The 15,365-nt window shown below is 44.6% G+C and overlaps 1 protein-coding gene across 2 annotated transcripts in view; it reads right to left on the bottom strand.

Annotated features, from left to right (window-relative positions):
• Arhgap31 (Rho GTPase activating protein 31) overlaps positions 1 to 15,365 on the bottom strand; it is a 106,974-nt gene that overhangs the window by 13,199 nt on the left and 78,410 nt on the right. For both annotated transcript variants that reach the window (XM_042667428.1, XM_042667429.1), the window contains exons 4-7: positions 7,755 to 7,837; positions 6,352 to 6,459; positions 5,556 to 5,698; positions 1,888 to 2,083 (exon numbers count right to left, since the gene is read on the bottom strand). In XM_042667428.1, the coding sequence (XP_042523362.1) occupies positions 1,888 to 2,083; positions 5,556 to 5,698; positions 6,352 to 6,459; positions 7,755 to 7,837 (530 nt within the window). The remainder of the gene's footprint in view (positions 1 to 1,887; positions 2,084 to 5,555; positions 5,699 to 6,351; positions 6,460 to 7,754; positions 7,838 to 15,365) is intronic.

Raw genomic sequence — 15,365 nt, 5'->3', positions numbered from 1 at the left:
TCTTGCCCAGGCTGGCTTTGAACCATGATCCTCAGATATCAGCCTTCTGAATAGCTAGGATTACAGGTGTGAGCCACCAGCACCCAGCTCCGGTATTTTTTAAAAGAGGAATAAACATTGAAGACCACTGACCCTGGTCCTAGTCCTGTTATGCTCCTGGACACATTGTGGGCATAACCACATAGGAAGTGGGGGTTATAAGTCACCTTTGTGAATGCAAAGAGAAGGATGAGAAAGCCAACCTGGAGAGGACCCTGGCTTTGTGTAGTTGGAGAGAGGTGTAGCCTGGTAGGTGGGGTCAGTAGTCACTGCAGAGAGATGCAGAGGGGTCAGTGTGCCAGGAGCAGCCTGGACTGGGTGGGGGAGAATCTGGCACCACAGAAGCCAGCCCAGCTGCTGCTCCGCGCTGCCATGCAACTTTACCAAGAAGTTCAGTGTGACACTCTACAATGTGTGGGCCTCACCACGGACCTTTTCTTAGTGAGCTCTTATAGAAAGTCGGTTCACAGGCCTATGGTGATTCCAAACAAGTCTGCAGTGCTTTGTGTTTTCCTTTGACCTTGGCCTCCCTCCTCCTCCCCCCAGCACTTGGCTTTGCAGCGGATCACGCACTACATGGGTCCTCCCACGATATTCTTCACTCTGATGCCTGGGGAAAACTTTTATTCTCTATTCATTTGAGGAGAGGTACCATGGGTTCAGTTCCAGTGCACAAACCCCATCCTCTAGGAAATGGAGGGACTTCTCCCAGGGAAGTTCAGGCGTGCCATTCCTACAGCACGGTGGCTGGTGCCTCCGGTAGTTGTAGAAGATGGAGACCTGCTTCCTCTCTCCCCAAGGGGAAGCAGCCACTCAGCTTTGGGAGGAGACAGAGAAGGCGCCCATTTATATTACTTTTCACTCACTGTCGATGACATCCTTCCAGGGAAAGATGGCTTGGTTCCTTCCTTACTGTCTTTGCCTACTATGGGACTCGGTGTTCCTACTTCAAACACTGTCTTCTTCCATAGCAAGGTGGGAGGAGGAAGAAGAGAGAAAGGAAGGTTTTCTTCCCATGCAGATGATGCCTGATTAGTTTTTTTTGGGGGGGAGGACTCTGACAAATGGGGAGGAGGGAAGGGAGTCAGGGATGCCGTTCTCAAGTGAGCCACCCAGAGTTCTATATTGACAGTGGTCTCATTTGTCAACTTGTTTTCTTACATTCAAAGTAATGTGGTGAGGTGTGGGAGAGGTTTGTTTTTAGTAAACTTCCCTTTGTAAATGCTAGGCCTATTTTGTCTAAGCCAAAGAAGTAAAAAAAAAAATTAAAATTAAAAAAAATCACTGGGCACTGGTAACTCACTCCTGCAATCCTAGCTATTCAGGAGGCTGAGAGCTGAGGTTTCTGGTTTTAAAACCAGCCTAGGTAGAAAAGTCTAAGACTTTTTTTTTTGTCGGTCGTGGGACTTGAACTCTGGGCCTGGGTGTTGTCCCTCAGCGCTTCAGCTCAAGGCAAGTGCTCTACCACTTCAGCCACAGTGGCACTTCTGGCTTTTTCTGTTTATGTGGTGCTGAGGAATCAAACCCAGGGCCTCATGCATGGGAGGCAAGCACTCTACCACTGAGCCACCTTCCCAGCCCCTAATATTTGTCTTTCTTGACTGGGCACCTGCATCCTGGTGCTTGGGGTCTTTGATGGCAGACTGCAGGGGTGCGGGGAGGAAGGAATCTCAGTGAGAAAGAGTTGTGATGATAGCTTCCTTTTCTTCAGCAACATTTATTTACACCCCATCTCGACTGTAGCCCCAACCCACACTGCCGTCATGGCCCCCAAACTACCTACCCTCACCTCCTCTGGCTCCCTCCACCCACTTATCCCTCAGAATTAAAAAAACAAATGCCATGTACTTGCTATCTGGTAGCTCAAGGACGGTGTGGAAGAGGGGTCCCATGGGAGGGACAATCTCAGGCAAACTGTTCTCTCTCCTTTCCTTCCGAGCGGGGTGGTTTGTAGCCAGGTTGCGGGCCTGAGCCTCCTCCAGGCTCACCAACTTCATGGGTGATAATGCTGGCAGGGTCAGGCTCTTCATGATGGGCCGGTCATCTGTAAAGGAAGCAGAAGGGCTCAGTCTGGACAAAGCTAGCACAGTAGGTTCATCCAGATCTCTCATCCACAGCCCTGCCATCCTGACCTCTTTACAGCATTCTCTCTTCTTATCTTCAAGCGTTTTTTCGCCTATTTCCTTTCCACAGGAAAGGATGCTTGGTCATGTCTGGAGACCTTTTTGTTTGTCATAAATACATGTGGGAAAACTACTGGTATCTTCGTAGGTGAAGGCCAAGGAAGCTGCTAGACACTACAGAGTACATAGAAACTACGTCCGCTCTCCCCTCCAAGTATTATCTAGCAATAATGCCTCAGTGGAGAAATCCTGATCTAAAAAAACAAGAAGTCTAAGTTGTATTCTATTTAGTCTCTGGTGGTATTGCCAATTTCTGCTAGCTTCTGAAGGCACAAAGAGACTGACATTAACTCAGACGGATGGAGACTACAGATGGCATGTGGTGTAGGACTCTCCTGTGCTCAGACGTGGCTGGTTGGCACCTCTCTGGGTAGAAGGAATCGCAGTCACAGTAAAAAGCCTTGTAGATAGACAACTGAGACGGCATGCGATGGAGGTGCTTTCAGGGCAGAGAAGCCTGGCTGCTATTCTGCCGAATTGCAGTTAAATATACCCTGCCTATGTCCTTTGCTCCTGAACATGTTTCAATTAAGTTTCTGAATTAAACCCCGTTTTCCAACTTAACCCAAATGAAGTTAAGACTGTTGGAATTTACTTTCAATATTGTGAGATTCTAGATGATTTATTATTTGTTTCTGAAATGCTTCAAGTCACTATGGAGTAATAGGGAAGAATCGACGAAGGGCCAGGAGGCTGAGGTGTAGTATCAACATCTACCTCAGGCTCCAGAGGAAGCCTGGACCCAAGGCCCACTTGTCTTTGCTTAAATGAATAACACAAATTGCTAAGACAGATATTGTGATCTCTGTTCTCCACACTGGCACTTCCCCTCTCACTTTCCTACTATAAGCAGTCATGGTCCAACACCTTACTCATCTGCTTCTTCCATGTGTCCCTTCTCAAGATACAGCCCACAGCAAATTTTACGACTCTCCCTTCAATGTATATTGTGGACGCATCCACTTTCTTCCCTTCGGCTAACATACTAGTACACTCATGTATTTCCCACTTGATTTCTGCAGTGGTTCCTTAATATATGGCTGGCCCAGTTTCCAGGCTGCCTTTCAGCTTTTCAGATCTACACCCTCATGCTCAGATTTTGCACTGGCCTATGCACGTGGCCTGAGATCTCCCTCTGCTTTCCTTCTCCTCTTTGCCTCTGGCCAGCAGTCTAACGAAAAATATACAGTGAAAGCTTTTGTCTAGGCACTAGGGATTTACATCTCTAACTCGGGAGGATGAAATATGAGGATCACAGTTCAAAACCAGATCAGATCCCATAGGATCCAAGAGACTCTTATTTCCAGCAAAAAGCTAGAAGTGGAGGTATGGCTCATGTAGCAAAGCACTAGCCACCCAAATACTAGGGGAAAAAAGCTTTTGAATGAATACTCCCTTTATATATATGTATGCATGTATAAATCATGCATATAGTACACAGTATAGAATAGAAAATGAATATAAAATATTATAAAGTATAAGTACAAAATGAATGTTTCAAAACTCATAGTTTGGTACTCACCAGGGTAGAATACCCCTGTACTGGAGACTACAAAAGCTCTTGCCACCCTGGCTTACTTTCTACAATACTCAGAGCATCTTCACCTCAGAACATTCTACTCCACGTCCTCTTTGTTTGAAGCACCCTCCCCCTCCCACTGCTATGGCTTCACATGACTGGTTCTCTGTGTTAGTCCAATAATCACCTCCTTAGAGACCATGATCCACTCTGTCCCAAAATAACACCTTAAAGTCACTGGTGCTGGGCATCAGTGGCTCATGCCTGTAATCCTAGCTACTCAGGAGGCTGAGATTTACAGATTGCGGTTCAGAGCCAACCTGGGCAGGAACATCCGTGAGACTCTTATCTCCAATTAACCATCAAAAAACCAGAAGTGGCATTGTGGCTCAAATGGTAGACGCTCACCTTATTAACCCTGCTATATTTCTTAGTATGTATTGTCTTTGAAGTGATATTTGTTAAGGTACATTGCTGGCCTTCCCAATTAGACAATGGCTATAATTACGCAAGGCAGGGTCTTGGTCATTTGTGTTCCAGTGTCTAGGACTGCACTTGACATAAAGGAGGCATGCAGAATGTACTTATTTTAAAAAATAAATCTTGGCGATATCATAGACTCTCTGTCCGCAAATACAAACACTGGATTTTTATAAGACTCCTACAAAATTGGAGTTTGTACATACAATCTTTTGCTGTCCTAGATTTCTGTTAGATGAGGTGTGTTTATTACTCTGGGAGAAACACACCTTTCGTGGTATATTTTCCGTTGGTGGCGCTATGCTGTTTACATGCTATCCTTACCTCATGACCCATTAAGTTGGTATTAAAGACTGAAGAAGTAGAACAAGAAAGGAACTAAAATTTATATACCTATAAATTTCAGTACATACCTTATGCATATTAAAGCAGAGGCTGGGCCCTGAGGATTGAGATTTTGTGTCTACGTTCTCTCAGTTAAGCCATCTACATTGGTTGCTAAGTGAAATGGGTTATTCAGATGAGTATACTGATTTCCCCAACTCTTTTAGCTGAACTAGAAAAGAAACAACTAGCAAGCATCTTGAAGCTACAGTGCTCATACACTGCTGGTTCTCCAGGTGTGGACACTGACCAGCGACATCAGCATTACCAGATGCACAAATATTACCAACATACCAGACCACTGTATTCCTGGCCAACTGGATCAGAAACTCTGGGGATGAGGTTAGTTAATGTGTGTTTTCACAAGATGCACTCCAGTGTTGGAAAACTACTCTCTCACACAAATGTCACTTGCAGGAATCTTGATCAACTTGATTTCTGGATTCTTCAACTAGGCTCACAGGAGTTCAAGTAACATTATCCACTCACTCCCAGAGTTTCTCATGTCATCATGAGGAGCCCCAAACACACAAACATAATCATTTTTTGTATGTTTACTGATTGGTACCAGGCAGCACCAAGTTAGCATTCAGGAAACACTCATGAAGAGAATGCATTCTGGGTATTTATGAGAGGGTGACCATACTACCTTATACTACCTCATTTCATTTAAAACTCTGAAATATTATTTGTGCAAGGAAAAATGATATCTAATCAATACAGATCAAAATGTTGCCAATATCTTTGCAAAATAACTCCAGAGAGGAAGGACTCATAAAACCTAATGGAACATTATGTCAACTCTACTTATACATCCTATCAAACTCATGGGATAGGCCATGTACGTACACAACATACACATCATCAGCGGTAGAACCAAGCTCACCCTAGCTTATTTTTGGGACCAGAGCAATAGAGAAGAAGAGGTATGTGCCAGGAAGAGTCATTACCGTTGTTTTCCAGAGGCCCTGGAGCACCGTTGTTAAAGATTTGATCCACATGGTTCAGTATGAATTCAATCACCACCTGCTGGACCCGGACTGCTAGGAAGGCTGCATCTCCACTGCACCCACTGGCTTCGATTTCTTTAGACCTGACACGGAAGAAACATTTTCAGAGTGAATCTGCCTTACAAGCAGAAGCCGTAACAGAGACCAATGGTAGACATGCTAAATTCATTAGTTAATTTGTAGATTATTTTAACTCCCTATGAAAACTAAAGGGTCTCCTGAAAGTGTGAAGCTCAGCCGACTGAACAAATTAGAAGAGTTTCCAGGCAGTATGTACTGCAAGTCTGTAAGTAGAGACCCCAGAAAAGACTTCTTTTTTCTTCATAGGATTTCCTTCCAACCCCCACCCTCCCACCCTCTACCACCCCAGCCCACTGTCCTGTGGGGCAGGTCATCATTTATAAAGTCACATGAAGCAGCTGATTCAAGTTATAGCCAGCTGTGACCCCATCAAAGCCAAGAAAAGCCAATAAGTCCCAAAGACAAGAAAGGCCTTTTCAGAAAAATGAGAGCATACAGACCCATAACTTTTATAGCTGACAAATGCCTTTGGAACCCAGAGTTTCCAAGTAGGCCAGCAAAGAACTTAGGTTGCTCAGATTACCTTGAAATTGTAAGTGCTATAAAAGATCATTTAGCTCCAACTTTGTCTTCAAGGGTTTCAACTTTGGAATACCTGTACTCTATGTTTCTATTGGTGGGCAGCTCTGACCCTGCAGGTGGTGAAAGGTGTTACCTGAGGAGGTTTGGAGCCCACACCAAGGCCAGGTTCCTGGCATGCATGTTGGTCCTGCTGCTGAAGGAGGCGATGTGGGTCAGGTGTCGAATCAAGTATTCCAAGGTCCTGCAATGGTTTATAGTATTATTGTTTTTTAATTTTTCGACAAAGTAAGAAACTGTAGTGGCTGTGTGTGGCCTGACGTCTAGTGACCTATTTCTAAGTTTGGATTTAAGGGACTGTTTATATGGTACACATTTTGAAGGAATAATGTCAAGAAATCAAGACTAATGAATGCAATTTCCTTAGCCCTAGGCCCACTGGCCTGGGGTGGGGACAGGGCTGAACTTCTATCCCCAGCACCAGCCAGAGACTGAACCCAGGAATCCCAGGCCTCAGAAGCTGGGGGTTCTTAGTCATCATTTGCTCCTCGTTTTACACAAAACTGAATTATCTCTCCACAGTTTAGTTCACATCTAGGTTCTTACAAAGGTTCCTGAGATATATTAGAAGACCAAAGACTAAAAAAGGGGAGAGAAATAGGAATAATGAAATAATGTTCAATCTCTACTGTATACATTGACAAAATAAAATTCCCTTGTGTTATATTAATCTATAATTAATTCGTGTGTAATGAATTCAAATGTGTAACTAATGAAAAATAACACAAAAATCCAAAAATGTTTTCCTAGTTGCAAATAACTTGATGCTCATTTCATGGGCAAACATTAGTCGGGCTGGGAAGGTGGCTCAGTGGTAGAGTGCTTGCCTTGCATGCCTAAGGCCCTGGGTTCGATTCCTCAGCACCACATAAGCAAAAAGAAAAAGCCGGAAGTGGTGCTGTGGCTCAAGTGGTAGAGTGCTAGTCTTGAGCTGAGGAGCTGAGGGACAGCGCCCAGGCCCAGAGTACAGGCCCTACGACTGGACCCAAAAAACAAAAACAAAAACATTAGTGACTGCTCTGTCTTTCTTCTACCCTATCACCACCTGCCTCTTTTTAAAAGGTGAGGAGGGGCAGGGATCACTGGGGAAGATGGTAACACACTAGAGACGGCTGAGGACTGGTCACTAAAGAGTAAGTAGAGACATCTTTCAGCCAAGTGCTCAGAAGCCACACTCAGCTATCTGTGAAGGTCATCTAGGTTTCTACAGATTTAGTTATGCTAGAATTCTATGTAAGAACCAAGGATGTCACTGTGAGGCTAGCTTGTATGATCGGGATGACTTCCTGATTTATTCTGGTAATTCCTTTCCAAGTGACGTGGAGACAGATTACCCTTTTCTGCCAGTACTCCTGGTTAAGGCACCAAATCACTCCCACAACAGTGACCTGTTAACTGGGAAATGCCACTATCCACTGAATCTGCTTCCTTTACCGTGTCTCCTTCCTCCTTGACATCATATCATACCGAGAGCCTTACCTATAATGGGATGGAGGAAGCTTCTGGATAACATTTTGGATTCGGGCAAGTTGGCCTTCTTCTTGGCAATGTGACACTGCCTCCTGTGGAGAAGAGCATGAAGCATCCTAGTAAGTGCCTGGGAGCTAAGACACCCACCTGTGAGTGCTGGTCTTATGTGAGCCCTTGGTACTCCAGCCTCACAAACTCCAGCCTAGAGATCACCCTTGCAGGTGGCAAGTTCTTCCCTGAATACAGTCAACCAACTACAATTTGTTTGGACTGGTTATGTGAAAAATCCCAGTGTGTGCTCACAAGGAGAGGCGGGCTGCTTGAGTCTCTAGGAGAAGAAAGCACGTTAGCATCTGGGTGTGGCCTGCATGGTAGAAAGTGGCAGAGCCTCACATTTGGAGAGGTCAGAGACAGGGACAAAGTTCCATGGAGCTGTACCTGTGAACAGCCATGAGTGGCTATTCAGCCAGCTCGCCAGGTGGGTATGACCAGCCATTCCCTACCTAGCAGTGACTCTTCTGTAACCTCAAGTTCTCCTCTACTGTCTGTCCTGGACGCCAAGAGGCAAAGAAGAGATACATGCTTTCCTTGGCAGGGATAAGAGCTTTCTCCCTGAGACCCCGTGGCCTTACAACAAAACTTGCTCTCTGGGGCCGGAAAGGTGGCTCAGTGGTAGAGCGCTTGCTTTGCATGCATGAAGCCCTGGGTTTGATTCCTCAGCCCCACATAAGCAGAAAAACCTGGAAGTGGCGTTGTGGTTCAAGAGGTAGAGCGCTAGCCTTGCACAGAAGAGCTGAGGGACAGCGCCCAGGCCCAGAGTGTAGGCCCCACGACTGACCAAAACAAAAGACAAAAAAAACTTGCTCTCTGGTTATTTCCTGTATGTGTATTTTGTTCCCACATCATCCCAGGCCTCCTGGGGGGCGGTAGGGGAGGAAGGCAGTATGATGACAGGTTGGCTGACATTTATCTCGCACCTGCTTTAGGTTGCTGCACAGCACGGGCATTCTTGGGAAGGTTCTCGAGCCATGTGACTATCCTGAGAGTCTGTCCTGCTTGTGGCCTGGGTCTCAGGTCTCTCTAGGGCAATGCCAACAGGAACACACCACTGGAGTCCAAGGCAATGGTAATGACACCCATTTTGGACTTGTTTTTGAGACAGGGTCTCCCTGTGTAGGTATCCCATGCTGGCTTGGAGCTGTGACCCTCCTGCCTGGTCCCTCTGTGTGCTGGGGTTAACAGGCATGTACCATCACATCCAGCACATCATTTTTCTTTAATTGGTATAATTTACATATGTTAGTAATATCATTTACACAATTAGTAATAGATAGATTAGAAATGTGCAATGTTTAAGTTAAGATCTATGAGTGGTTTTCATAGATACATACTTGGATAGTCCCAGCTAGACTGAGATATACTTTAATAGGAGCTCCTGAACTCACATTTTTCTGGTCTTGAGTTCACAGGTATTTGTGACCGACAGTCTTATATTTTCCTCCTGGTGCTGCAAGCTTCCTTTATAGTTGTATGCAATGCCAGGAATAATCATCAAATATATTCTTTTGTGTGTGCTGGTACTAGGGCTTGAATTCAAGGACTCACATTCTCACTTGGCATTTTCTTCCCTTAAGGCTGGTGTACTAACCACTTGAGTCATGCCTCCACTTCCAGATTTTTTTCTAGTTAAATGAGCTTTGACCTGGCTAGCTTCAAATCTCAATTCTCAGACTGTAGACTTTTGAATAGCTAGGATTACAAGCATGACTAGTGCCTAGTTCAAATACCTGCTTTAATTTGGTAAGTACTACAAACTACAATACAAGCAAAGATGAGAGTCTAATGTATGTGTTTTGTATATTGTTCACCTTTATTTGATCCTATCATTTTCTGGCTTGTGTTTAAATGCTAAAGTTCACTCTGAGTTTTGGTGCATTAATTATTCATGAATGTAGACAGGCAAACAATTATAGTCAGCATCTGCTGTTTTCCAGGTCCCATTCTCCTGACAGGAAAAGTCCAGGGATTGGCCCAGCCTGGATCTTCTGTCCCTTTCCCCACCCTCTGTTACTGATGGCTTCTCCTTTCTTAAAATGGAAGCTCTGTAAGCTAAGAGATGTAATGAGTCCATGTTTAAAACAGTGCCTGGCTTCCAAAAGTTGCCCTTTACCTGAAGCATCATGTCAGGGCTTTGTCTATCAAGGTTTTGTGTTGTTTTCTTCCTGAGATTGGGCTTTGTTGTCTAACCCTTGAACTTCTGTCTCAACCTCCAGAAAGCAGGAATCATGAGAATATGCCACCATCTTCTGACCCCTTTTACTTTTTATGCCTATCCTAACTCTTAAACTCAGAACTAAATCTGCCTGGGGTGCACCTGGAAGAGAGAGATCTTCCAGGCCTGTGATGGACCACAGTTGGGGTGCTGTCCAAGTAATGGAATCTGAGCTTCCAGGGAAGAGTAGCTTTGGGGAAAACAACAACCCAGAGCAAGGCCTTGCCATCAAGGTGAAGGTTTAGTAGGTAACGGCTCACCTCTGAAATTCTAGCTACTCAGGAGGCTGAGATCTGAGGATCTTTTTTGTTGTTGTTGTTGTTTGTGGAACTTGAACTCAGGGTCTGGATTCTGCCCTTGAACCTCTTTGTGCTCAAGGCTAGTGCTCTACCACTTGAACCACAGTACCACTTCCTGAGGATCAAGTTTGGAAGCCACACCAGGCAGACGAATCTGTGAGATTCTTGTTTCCAATTCGCCATCAAAAAGCTGGCTTCACTGATACCAAGAAAGGATGCAGTACAAATAATCACAGATTCATCCTAGCTCTTTTAAGATTTGAACGTCAGCCAGATTGGCCCAGTTTAGTGTTGAGTGAAACTCTCTTCCAGCCAGAAAATAAGGGTGGGGAAATTTTCACCTTCCCTCCTGTACTTGTCTAACATAAGATCTCCTATCCCAGTGGGAGAACACGAAGCTAAAAATAACTTTGCAGTGACTAGACCCCTCCAGAAGGAAAAAAAAATAAGAATTAGGCTCTAAAGAGCTGTTAATGGGATAAGATGGGGGTTGGATGGAGAGAGCTTGAGAAGAAATACATGAAATAAACCAATCCCAACTGGGACCTGCCGGCCTCAGAGGATGGGCCTGCCCTTGCACTTTCAGAAAACAAAGATATTAACAGCTTCCTAAAGTATTAAAGGAACTTTCCATGAGAACTACACCTTTATTCCCCAAACACATTTAAAAAAAACAACCCGGGGAGTGGAGCAAAGATTTGTGCAGCTTGATCCTGGCTAGGCAGTGAGAAGAGATCTCAGAGCCTCCTTCTGGGCTTTATTGGCCGCCTCCTGCTTCCTGACCCCTCCCTATCCCAGAGTCTCAGCCTGGCTTCCCTTTACTGGGGCTCTCCTTGCCTGGCTGAGGCCCAGAGGTACTCCACAGCCCTGTTTTCTGAATATGGGCTCTGAGGAAGAGAAGGCAGGTGTCTAGGTGTTCCTAGAAGGCCGTGGCCTGACCCTCCTCATCCGTGTGTCTCACAAAGGCTGTAGGACAACAGCAAGAGTCCCTTGCTTCCTAGCAAACCCTCCAGAAGATTGGGACACCCCTGACTATAACACCCACATTGTTCCCCCATTCTGCTGAGGGAAAGCAACCTCAAGCTCTCCCTATGGCAAATTGTGCTGCCTTTTATTAAAGTAGCCAGCTTCAGCAGGGTGCTAGTGGCTCATGCTTACAGTCCTAGCTACTCAGGGAGGCTGAGATCTGAGGGTTGCTGTTCCAAGCCAGCGCAGGCAGGAAAGTCTATGAGAGTCACATTTCAAATTAACTACCAAAAAGCTAGCTGTGGCTCAAGGATAGAGGGCTAGCATTGAACACTGAAGCTCAGAGACAGCACCCAGGCACTGAATTCAAGCTCCAGGATCAGCCAAAAAAACAAGCCAGCAAACAAACAAAAAACACAGGAGGCTAAGATCTGAGGATCACAGTTCTAGCCAACTCAGGCAGGAAAGTCCATGAGACTCTTATCTCCAATACACTACTCAGAAAAAGCTGGAAGTGGTGCTGTGGCTCAAGTGGTACAGCACAAGCCTTAAGCACAAAATGGCTCAGTGACAGCACTAGGCTCTGAGTTCAAGCCCCAGGACTAGCAAAAAATAAAAATAAAATAAAATAAAAAAGGTGGGGGTGGGGAGAGGAGGGAAGGAGCTGGGCATCAGTGGCCGTAACTGTCATCCTAGCTACTCCGAAGGCTGAAATCTGAGGATTGAGATTAGAAGCCCGCTGGGGCAGGAAAAGTCTATGAGACCCTTATTTCCAATAACCTAAAAAAAAAGCCAGAAGTAGAACTGTCATGTAAGCGACAGAACATTAATCTTACTTAAAAATCATAAAAACATTTTACACAATTTACACAAAAATTTGTGCACATAATTTTTTTTAAAAAAGAAGCAATTCATAAAATAAAATACACAGACAAAAGTCAGTTTTATACACATTCCCTTTTCTACCTGAAGAAACGAGCACCAGAACTGACAGGGTTGTCTGTGAATTCCTCTGCCCCTCCTCCCAATGTAGCCCCTGGCTTGCTCTGTACTAGCCACACTGGCTTTCCTCCAGCTCAGCACACACACTCCAACAGGGCCTTGGCATCTGCTGTTTCTTCCCGTCACCCTCTTTACCTAGATAGGATCACAGTTGGTTCCCACACTTTACCCTTGCCTGTTTAAATGCTGCTTCATAGAGCTGCCTCTGATTATCCTACCTAAAATAGCAATCTCTCTCCAGCACTGGGAGAGAGGACTTATCAACAGTTCTCACTAGAGATCTACGGTCTCTCTCTCCTCACTGAAATGCAAGACACACTAACGCAAGGATGGTATCTATTATTGCTTATTATGAAATCTGCCGTCTGTGGAGCTATGCCTGCCAAGGGCACGTATAGGTGCTTTCCTACTCCCATCTCCCTTACTAAACACATTTGTTGAGTAAGTGAATGAGTCAATGAATAAGTGAATGAGTCAATATCTTGCTTTATGCTTGACCAGGTACATTCTCGACATGCTTCTAGGACAATTCTCTGCCCAAGATGATTTCCCATTTGTGATCGATGCCAAACTTGCTGAAACAGCACCTTTGCTCAGTAGGGATCCTGGCAGGGTGGTCAGCCTGGTCTGCCCGGGACTGGGGGATTCTGCTCACATGGGAGTGACTCTATCCTCATTTGTGGCTACCTTGAGCTCACAGCCTGCCTGTCTTTGCCTCTAGCCAGGCATCAGGGGTTTGCTTCAATTGACATTTCAGATGTTAAACCTGCCAGCAAGAGTTTACTAGAGTAACAGTTCCATTTTTCAGTAGCTGGAAAACAGGGCTAAGAAATACAATAGGGAGTACAATGAATACAGTTCTTGTCCTCAGAGGCTTACAGTTTAATTAGGGAGATAGATTCATAGAGAAACAAATTCACGCCTGTAACTCTAGCTACCCAAGAGGCTGATATCTGAAGATCAACTTTCAAGCCTCTTCTCCCCAAAGAAGGAAAGTCTATGAGACCCTTTTCTCCAATTAACCGCTAAAAAGCAAAAACAAAACAAAACAACCTGAAAATGGAGCTGTGGCTCAGTGGTCGAGTGCTAGCCTTGAAGAACAAAACAGCTCAGAGACAGCTCCAGTAATGGCAGAAACAAACTAACAAAAAGAAACAGTCGGTACATAATTAATTTGTCTTCCCTAAAAATGCAGAACCTGTGACGATTCCCTTACTTTGGCATGTAGTGATTTCAGCCAGACCCATCTGAATGAAACTGAATTTTTCCTAAAATGAAATGCTGAGTTTTGCTCACTGGATATATCTTGATCAATGAGATTTATCCGAGATGCTAACTGTGAAATGCTGTTTTGGTTTTGTTTTCTTCTGATAATTAAAAAGTGGAATTTAGGTTGAACAATTGCTTCCAAGCATCTCAGCTCTAATTCTAAGAACAGGTTACCTCATTTGGAAAAAAGATCCTTGAAGATGTGATTAAATTAGGAGCTGGAGATTTTCCTAGATTATCTGGATGAACTCTCAAATCAGTTCTCAGTAAGCGTTAAGAAGGCTGTGTAGCTGGAGATATGACAGACAGAAGACACTGTGATCCCAAAGAGGGGGCAGGGAGCAGAGAAGGGAAAGAGGTAGTCACAAGCCCAGGAATGGCAGCAGCTACCAGAAGCCCCAAGAGGCAAAGGGTAGATTTTCCTCTAGAGCTCTAGAGAGAGAAAGCACAGCCCAGTAGAAAGGAATGATTTCAGACTTCTTTCAGGTCTCTAAATCTGTATAAATTTCTGTTGTTTAAGATGCCCAGTTTGTGGTCATTTGTTATATACAGTAGTCACAGAAAACTAATGAATGTGATCAAAATTAAAAACATGAGCTCTGCAGAAAATAATTTTTTTTGGTCGGTTGTAAGGCTTGCATCAGGGCCTGGGCACTGTCCTTCAACTCTTTTTCTCAAGGCTAGCGTTCTATCACTTGAGCCACAGCACCACTTCTGGTTTTGGAGTGGTTAACTGGAGAGAAGAGTCTCATGGGGACTTTTCTTCCTGGGCTGGCTTTGAACCATGACCCTCAGATCTCCACCTCCTGAACAGCTAGGATTATAGGCATGAGCCACTGACGCCCCCCTGTGTTGGTTTGTTTTTAATTACACCACTCACAAATAACCCCTACAGACCTGCTTACACATGATGCATAAGAGAAGCTGTTAGCCTCAGGCTCCTGGAATACCAGTGGCTTTTCCCACTTACTCGCAAACCCCACTTTTACCATTTCACTTTGTATTGTGGCCAGGAAATACCTTCAAGCATGTGACTTTACCTGGCTACCCTAGTTTTGATTTGTCATTTCTTTTACATTTGTCATTCAGTAATTTTTGTATTGATACACATATAGACAGTTTCCAAAATTCAGACATTAGCTACTGTCTTGTGATGAAGATGATTGTGTATCATTTACTCGTGTGACACCTGATTCTTACCCTAGAATGGAGGCCAGGGAAGGGTTTCTGGGTTAAGGAACATGAGTGCATTAGGGCTCCTGACAGAGTTCTGAGATATACAAACCGGTCATATTTCCAGTAAAAAGTAGGAAGAGTCAGTCTATCACCGGCTTGTCAGTATGAATGATAATAACCTCATCATCATCATCATCATCATCATGATTTACAGTACTGGGATTTGAACTCAGGTCCTAACACTTACTAGATAGGTCCTCTGATGACCCCAGCCCATTTTATTTTAATTATTTTTCAGATAAGAGTCTCACTTCTATCTGGGGCCACCTTCACATCATAATCCTCCTACCTCAGCCTCTAGTATATAGCTGGGATTCCTGGTGGACAACTTCCACACCCAGGTTGTTCTTTGATAGAGGGCTTATTACTTTTTGCCTTGATTGTTCCTGTTGAGCCATGATATTCCTACCTCTGTCCCCTCAGTAGCTGGTATGACAGGCCAGAAGGTTACTTGGTAATTTAAAAATAATTATATCTTTTTTTGTTGTTGTTGTCAGTCATGAGGCCTGAACTCTGGACCTAGGTGCTATCACTCAGCTCTTCAGCTCAAGGCTAGTGCTCTACCTCTTGAGCCAT

Source organism: Dipodomys spectabilis, unplaced genomic scaffold (genome assembly GCF_019054845.1).
Source record: "Dipodomys spectabilis isolate Male_0828 unplaced genomic scaffold, ASM1905484v1 ptg000017l, whole genome shotgun sequence".
In the NCBI taxonomy this organism is placed as follows: domain Eukaryota; kingdom Metazoa; phylum Chordata; class Mammalia; order Rodentia; family Heteromyidae; genus Dipodomys; species Dipodomys spectabilis.
The sequence above is the reverse complement of the archived record's forward strand: the minus strand, read 5'-3'. Positions and strand labels throughout refer to the sequence as shown.